General features: G+C 40.0%; 1 protein-coding gene across 1 annotated transcript; it reads right to left on the minus strand.

Annotated features, from left to right (window-relative positions):
• Positions 1–1,634: 1,634 nt before the first annotated feature.
• DNAJC5 (DnaJ (Hsp40) homolog, subfamily C, member 5) lies at positions 1,635–8,326 on the minus strand. Its single transcript, XM_009695290.1, has 4 exons — positions 8,187–8,326; positions 4,986–5,199; positions 3,130–3,301; positions 1,635–2,373 (listed from the first exon to the last, which is right to left on the minus strand). The coding sequence occupies exons 1-4, from the start codon at positions 8,291–8,293 to the stop codon at positions 2,270–2,272; spliced, it is 597 nt and encodes a 198-aa protein (XP_009693592.1). The 5' UTR covers positions 8,294–8,326; the 3' UTR covers positions 1,635–2,269.
• Positions 8,327–8,816: the final 490 nt, after the last annotated feature.

Raw genomic sequence — 8,816 nt, forward strand, 5'->3', positions numbered from 1 at the left:
GATATTCAAGCACATTCCAGCATGCAACTCAATGACAAGAACAGGCTTCAGGCAAAATTTACAAGGACGGCCAATGCGACATTAGTTTTGTAAGCCTAAGAATCACTTTCTATTCCAAGGGGTCAAACAAAAACTTTAATTAAGGAGGGACCTCAAGCCAAATCATACACAACTGCCCTCAAGGCCACCCAAGAGGATCTTCCGGACAGAAAAAGTTAGAAGTATCTTCCAGTAAACCACCAAGTCTCAGGTCTAAAAGGACTGTGGACAAGGGCGAAATGCCGTAACAAAAGTGTGTTACTGAAATCTCACCAGTTAATTAACAGAAACATTTCTTTTTGAATTCTTGTGACCTGAGGTGGTATCAGAAGCATGCTTATCTGCAACAAGCTCACATGCAGGCAACAAACATGTGCTTGCACCAACAGATGCAGGAAAGTCTGATTTTGCAAACACCCCTCACTTAGCATTAAGACCATGTTAAGAACATTTTCTTCCATCCAGCATGTTTAACACAGTTTCACATCAGAGTTTGTGTGCTCCATCATTTTCGGCTCATGCAAAGACAGCGTGAAAATATATTCAGAATGATTCTCTGGCAGGAGAGTCCCCTTCCTTTTCTGGTGGTTTTCTTACAGACCAACAATGTTTTACCCCCCTGAAAAGTAACACCTGGATCTTGTAAAAGAGCAGCAAACACCGGGTGGAAGGCTGTGAAGAGTCTCTCAACAGAAATAGGTGAAAAATGAAAAGGGGAGATGGGGGATACAAAGGACAGTAGAGGCATTGTGATATAAAAACATAAAGATCAAAATTCAAGAGGCTGTATTTAACCGTTAAAAGTGCCAAGTGTAGGTTCTCTGGTAGCTGTTCTAAATCCTGGCTCTGTATCATCCAAGCGGGACTCTTAACAATAAAATATACCAGCAATTCAGCAGCTGCCCAAAATGCTTTTTTAACAGTTAAATTTCAATAAACTACAGTTTCCAGAGCAGTATTCAAACATAATTTGGTTTCAGAATAGAGTAGCACAGGAAACCTTTCAATGGTTTCCCCGTAGTTGTTCTGAGGAAAAAACACTGGTGTAAACAAATCTAAATGCAAGACAATGTGCAAATTATACAATATAAACACAAAGAAAGGTGTTTTGTTCTTAAAAATCCATTTAAGTACTCTACAAACATGTTCATGAGAAAATTAAAGGGCTAGTGTGTTATAAACGCTTTAAAAAAACAGACACATAACACCCCATTTGTCTATTAAAATCTCCAATTATTGGAACAAATTTTTAAAAACCAATTTTTTTTAAACATTTATGCTGTTGCCTACTGTCTGCATTTTACTCACTTGCTCAGTGAAAACCAATTAAGCAGCTTCACTTTAAGATTCTCATGCATTCAAAAAAACCTGCACTATTTGGTCTTTAGCATTTCAGGAAAATGACTGAACTCAAACCAAAACAGAATTGTGCTTGAAGTTAAAATCCCACCGCCGCCACCACACAAGCCAATTCACAGTTGGTTTTGTGGCAAACTACAGTTTGCGGTTACATTGTCACTGAAGATGGCCTTACACATAACGAGCTGTTCATTAATTCACTGTTCAAAGACTGGAAACTCTCCCTTTTTGTTTTTCAAGGTAAATTTATTTAAGCTGAAAACCAGCATTAGAGAGAACTCCAGCTCTGCAGGACTGGCATTTTTTGGTTCTTGGCTTTGTAAACTTGCTTGGGTAACAACACAGGAATAGAAGGAGATAAAAAAAGAGTTGGTTTGTTGCACTCAAATGAAAATCATGAACTTTTAAAGGTCTTCAACAGCTCAGCTGTAAAGAAGAATGGTGGCTTCTGTGAAACTTTTTAAATCTCGTTTTTAGGCCAGTACCACTGCTTAAAATGCAGAATGTCTCCATCACACTTATATTGTGACAACTCAGTACATTACACCACAGACATTTAACATAACTCCATACATGCTATTAAAAAAAAAAAAAAAGCGGAAAAAAAAAAAGAAAGGAAACAAATAAGACCGTAGCTAAACTGCTTTAAATACTGCATGCTACAGCACTTCACGTATCATCAAGATACGACACTGAAAGGTGACAAAAGGCTGAAGGGATTACAAAATATTTTCGGCAGGTTGGAAAGCTGCCTTCTTACTGTGGCAGAATTATTCCCCCTCCCCATTCTCTACTTCTAATGTTCATGATTCTAGTGTTGAGTTGGCCATGTATTTTTTTTAATCCATTCTAATGACAGTGTTTCCTTAACTTAATTAAATCCATCAGTGTGGTAGCTGGGGTGAGAGTCAGCTGTGAGCTGGGTTGTCTCTGTGGCTGATGCTGGCTGTATCACAATAGGTGCGTCTGAGGCCTCTGAAAAGCGAAGACAAAAGGCTTAGCACACCAAGGAAAAAAAAGACAGCGTCGTATGTTTTGGTAAGTGTAAGTTACATCTCCCTACAACACTTTGGTAACACAACTTTACACTCCTCTAAGAGCATGATGTTAATTTACTGTTTTTCAGTCTGGACACAATACCATTTGACTCATGTCTGCATCTGGAACATTTATGGTATTTCCCTCTTTGTGGAACAGCAGCTGAACATCGCCCACTATTCAGCAGTGCCCATTAAAAACGTGATCAGAGCACACATAAGGCTCTACAAATTTTAAATGATTGGTTTAATTCTACAGAAATAGCATTATATCTTCACTAGCAGTATTAGACATAGCTACTAGAGTAGCAGTCCCATTTCCTTTACACCTGACGCAGTTATCAAAGCTGCCTTGAGACTCCCCAGTCCTTTGGGGTAAAAGAGACCCCTTCTACAATTACCAGCTGGGATGTTACTCCAGCCATGTGGGAAGGAAGATACATGATGGTCACCTACTACTCTGAAGCTGACCCCACCAAGCTCAGTGAAGACCCTCTGGCACTTTTCAGCAACTACACCTCCGGCGTTGGCGTTACCCACGTAACCCTTGTGCCACAAGTATTCCCTGACCATCATCTAGAACGCGAGACCTGTGCTGATCTCTAGAAAGCAAGCACTGCTCCTCAACCAGCACAGTAGGCGCTCAGTCAGGGACTGATGGTCATTCTAGAAATCGCACGGTGTTTTTACCTACCCCTTTCATCTGACTGCAACTGTGCCTCCAAGTCCTCTGGAGAGACGTAGTATTCCTGCTCTTCGCCTTCAGGAGGTTTAGGTTTACACTTCCCACAGCAACAATTACAGCAGCAGCACAGACAGCAACAGCAATAGCAGCCTGTGATGAGCCCACAGAACACAAACAAGGCCTGCGGAGGACAGAAGACAAAGAAATATTCATAACCTGTGCCTACCATGCTGTGACCACTGAGTTTGAGAGACTCAGATATGGAAACCAGAGACCAAAAATACAGCAACGTAGAGACAGAACTTCTTAGCTACAGTTTCCTACTTCATCACCAAGATATATTTAAAAGTAAGTGCAAAACTGGCTACAGCTCTCAATATTGTACACAGAGGTGAATATTGCCGCCAACCTGGTTTACTTGAAGAATTCCTACAATTTAGGTTTAAGTGGACTATTCTGCTGCATCTGGAAGAAGATATAGGCATAAGAAGTGTACCTGTATTAAAATCGAGAGGTACAATAGTTTAGGACAGATCGTAGCTTGCATAAATAACCCAAGAAAAGATTTACACTAGCTAGCTGACACACAGGTCGTGACATACCTACAGCAGGGACTTGGACCTACCCAAGGCTGTAGGCACAGCTGCAAAGCTCACCATACTGAAGTTTGGAGCACTGACATTAGATGCTACCAATAGGTGAGCAAGGCAACTCAAAGCTAGGCAAGTCTGCCGGGTGCTTATCATGGTGACAACAGGTAAAATTAAAATTTTCATATAGGTCACTGTGCAATTGCTTGAAAAAATAATTTTAAAGATAGCAAACCAGCACGGTGATGTAACTATTCTCTTACTGCAGAGTAATCAAGAGATGGAGATGATGCTGGCAAAGGGTAGAAAAATAAACCCATGACATGAAATGCCGAGACTGGCAAAAGGTTTTAATCAGCCATGAAGCGCTGTGAACAACATCATGTCACTAAGTAAGTACGTTGGTGCAGTTATGGTTTCCTACTTCAGTTTCATAGTCACACTGCCTTTTACTTATTACTTCCTGCGCAAGCAGACTGCAATCACACGAACTCTGAAATGCAAAAGCCTGGACAGTTTCAGTACGAGAAATGTGTACTGTGCAACGTATAGGTTTTTTATGCTTTTGAGTAAATGTGGTGATTTTAAAACATATTACTTAAAAAGATAGAAGCATATTACGCTTTAAAATAATTGGAGTCCAGTAGAATATAGTAATTCCTTGGCAGAAGACTCCTAGACGGCATTGATACAATAAATGTTACATCTACTGCATGCATGCAGTACTTTCAAACAGCTTTTTGCATGCATTTCTGCAGAAACATGAGCTTGCAGTGTAATTTTGGTATACTGGTGATACTCCTGCTGCTGCACAAGAAAGAAGGATGGGCAAGTGAACAAATAACCTGGAGTCTCTCAAATCAGAGAATAGCTGAAGAAGTGACATTTCTTCAGGGAAGCCTCTGAGTAAGTTTGTAACCATACTTCTAAACAGGATCTCCTGTGTGAACTCAAGTTCACAGTCAGGACTCGTTTTGGAAAATCAGCAGATATTACCAAAGAGAATACCCCCCAAACCCTCATCACTTTTAAATCCGCTAGAAGGGTCCAAGCTTCTCTTAGAAACCTAAGTCTTGCTTATTAGGCCTGTATCACTGAAAGACCACAGAAAAATACTTCTGAACTAGAGATTGCAACACAGTAAGAGAAGGTTAATTACCAGGTGTCAGAAATTCAGCAATTTCCAAAAGTAAAACCAAACACAATTATCAAACAAAGCTCTTTAAGAGTTTTAAATGCCAATCCAGAGTAACTTCTCTTTGCACTTTTATTTACCTTTGCCCACCAGCTGGATAGCACGAAGTATGTATTCACATTTTCTTCACCAAACTGCTCTGCTACGTACAGACCCAGAGAACCATACTTATCATAAATGTTTCGCTTTGTGGCATCGGTCAATATTGCATGTGCATTATTGATCTCTTTGAATTTTTCTGCTGCCTCTGGATTATCAGGGTTTTTATCAGGATGATATTTCAATGCCAGTTTCCTGCAGAAGGAAAAAAGAGATTGTTATAGATTAAGAACTGCAATTTGCGTTCCTGGGTTTTGATTTTTTTTTTTTTTCTTTTTTAAATGCTGTAGCCTATCACTCAAGGGAGACTTTCAAGTTCCAGTTGGTTTCCTTCATCTGTGACTCAACTTCCCTGATGATTCTTCCTTAGATGATAACAAAAGGCTACAGCAGTGTCTAGCTTAGTTCACAGGATTGACTTCAGATGGTTGGATTTAGCCCTCAGAAATCCAATGTGGGGAAAAAAAAAAAAAAGACACATTGAAGAAAGGTAGTACTCTTTTTTCACTCCTCAGCTCCAGCAATTTCCACCAGTAAGTTTTGCTCCAGCAAAAGCAAAGACCAAGCTAACAGAAAAAAGACACACCACAAGTCTAAAATATAGTACCAAAGAAGAATTAAAAGCAAGCTGCCACAGCTAATCTGCAGTATCCGAACACAAAAATAGAACAGACAATCACTTGTGGTTAATTCACCAATTCCTGTGCAGGAACAAAGTACTTTTCAGTTCAAGGCTTGCTAGAATAGAAAACGCTTCAGAGTTTCGAGACATCAGGAAATCACAACGTACCTCCCCTAATCATGGTAGATCTCTTGCAACTCAATGGCAGCAGTTTACAGTCCCTGGAGGTCTCTGAACGTAGCACCAAAAAAGTCAGATTAAGCATTCATAAAGTTCCTAGCTCTGATATGGTCCAGGCTATTTACAGAAATAATTGGCCAAACATCCCCTTATAAACAGAAAAAATGTGGTCCCAAGTAGAAAAAAGATACAGAATTGTATGCTAACAGTTCTCCACCAAAAAGGTACTTGTCCTCCTACAGAGAATGACCACAAAGTCCCGTATTTGAGAAATACACCAGAAGCCTGCAGACCTTTACACATGTCAACTTTGCAGTGGGGAAACGTTTAGACAAACATAAAATAAAGATTTGTGCAAGCACACACTTGGAGGTGCGTGCAAATATATCACAGTGTTGAAACAATAAACTGAGTGCACTTGAAACACTCAAATGATGCTGCTCAAGTAAATAATGTCCACAGCTCCCACTAATGCCGTAGCCTCAGCAAGGACTGAAACAATCACAGTTTTTGTAATTAGAGAGAAGTTACAGAAACCTGGAAAGGGCTTAGCCACTGTCAGACTGCAATAGGTAAATATTTTTCATTTCCCATTTCCTACCTGTACACCAACCCCATAGCCCACAGGCCAGCAAAGGATGTCCAAGCGGAATGAAAACAAGAGGTGGTCAGTCCTCCTTTTGTAAAGGAGCAGCAGAGGAAACAAGATTAGATGAAGGTTCAGGTAGGTATCAAGCAGCTACATTTCATCCTGGGATCTAGTTGGGTCCTTCCTCCAAAGGAAAAACTGTTGCAGTTTTTCCTTCAAGAAAGTAAAATTATTTTCCAGTTGCTAAGGCTTGAAGATTACCGATTCAAGCTTCTACTTAAAGGTTTAGGAAGACACAGCTAATTTTTGAGAATCTGTGGACCCAGTTTATTCGCAGACTTCACCATGTAGTTGCCATCAGTTTTAAAAAGTAACTTTGAAAGGGAAAAAGTTTTGGTCAGTGTTAAAGACTAGAAGAAAACAACCTTGAAAAAGAGCATCCTCATGTAAAGATTACTGCTGACCCCTAGTGTACTGTTCAATACATCGCCACTTGTCAAATAGCCTCCAAGACCATAGCTCATGCTCAAGGTGAAGCAGCAACTGCATTTAAGCAGATTTTGGGGGAATGTGGAAAGAGAGGATGTTACAGGACTCTTTTCGTTGTTGTTGTTTTTATTTGGTCAATATGAAGCCATTTCATATGTTTAACTCTTTAAGAAATGAAGGAGAAAGTCCTCTTTTAAAATCATAACTCCACATAGAATAAGTAATTTTGAATGGATTTTCAGAAAATTTTACTCAGTTTTCATCCTTATTCACATCTTTAATCTATACCTTTAATCTGTGCCAGAATTGGACATGACGGACAAAAGGACAGTACTGCACATCTGTGGTCCCTGCAAGCCAGCCACAAGGCTACCTAACATTAAGACTTTAACCCTGATCACACTGCCTTAAAACTCTGTTTAACTTTAGATTTCAGAATGATACTGAGTACTTGAGAATTTAACTTACTAGAGATAAGATGTAAAAATTTAACAACCCTTACATACAAAGCCTATGCATGTTTTCACACCAATTTTTGCAAGAAGCAATCATGTTTTCACCTGGTTTTCTGTTGTGGTTTAACCCCAGTCAGCAACTAAGTACCACGCAGCCGCTTGCTCACTCGTCCCCCCGCCCCCGTCGCAGTAAGATGGGGAGGAGAATCGGAAAAAGGTAAAACCCACGGGTTGAGATATTTCAAATACTAAATTGTTGTTAAAGTAAATTATTATTATAATAATAAATAATAATAGTAAGTCATGAAAGGGGAGATAACAGAGAGAGAGCAATAAAACCCAAGAAGAACAAGTGATGTACAGTACAATTGCTCACCACCGACTGACCGATGCCCAGCCCGTCCCCGAGCCCCGATCAGCCCCTCCCAGCCAGTTCCCCCAGTTTCTATACTAGCCATGCCGTTCTACGGTATGGAATAGCCCCTGGGCTGGGCGGGGGCAGCTGTCCTGGCCGTGCTCCTCCCCAGCTTCTTGTGCCCCTCCTCGCTGGCAGAGCGTGGGAAACTGAGAAGTCCTTGACTTGGGGTAAGCACTACTGAGCAACAACTAAAACATCCCTGTGTTATCAATGTTATTCTCACCCTAAATCCAAAACACAGCACTGTACCAGCTACCAGGAAGAAAATTAACTCGATCCCAGTTGAAACCAGGACATTTTCTTACAAGTTTTTCTTGCAAAAGGTTTATTTAAACCAACTCAAGTCTACACATAAATAGGCCATCTGTTGAACACTTAATTAAAGCTATTTGTGCTATTGGGCAACAGGTGTAAAACTTGAACTTTTACCTGTATGACTTTTTGATATCATCTGAAGTGGCATTCTTGTCCAACCCCAGCACGTGGTATAACGATTCTCCAGAGGTAGAGAGCGAACGTTGCCTCTGGTCTGCCATCCTGAACTAACCTGAAGAGAGAACTGGCCCCTGCCAAAAAAGAGATTAAGAAATGCTTAAACAAAGAACACCAACCTCATTAATCAAACCACCCTTAAAACCAGAGTCTGTGCAGGAAAATTCATATTTTATAAGGTTTAAACATGCTTTGAAAAGAAAATGCTCTTAACATATGTGGAAGTTAAAAAGTTACAAAACTCAGAGAATTATCAGTGAAAACAACTATTACATTTTCAGCAGACCAGGCACCCTAGAATCAGTACTGTATAGACTCAATTCTTCTTTCCAAAAAACCCCAAATCAACAGCTGAGGTATAGCTATAGATATGTACTACATAACACATCCCTAAAGCTACTTCATCTTCTTTCTCAGTCTTAATATTAAAAGATAATTTATTTGTGATAATACCTATAAAAACAACTTGTAAACAGAGAGGTTGCTATTATGTTGAGGCTCCCTTTTTGCACCGCACTTGCATAGGGGTAAGGGATTTCATTGGCATTTTCAATTGCAGACATTCTG

This window comes from Cariama cristata, unplaced genomic scaffold (genome assembly GCF_000690535.1).
Source record: "Cariama cristata isolate BGI_N322 unplaced genomic scaffold, ASM69053v1 scaffold26702, whole genome shotgun sequence".
In the NCBI taxonomy this organism is placed as follows: domain Eukaryota; kingdom Metazoa; phylum Chordata; class Aves; order Cariamiformes; family Cariamidae; genus Cariama; species Cariama cristata.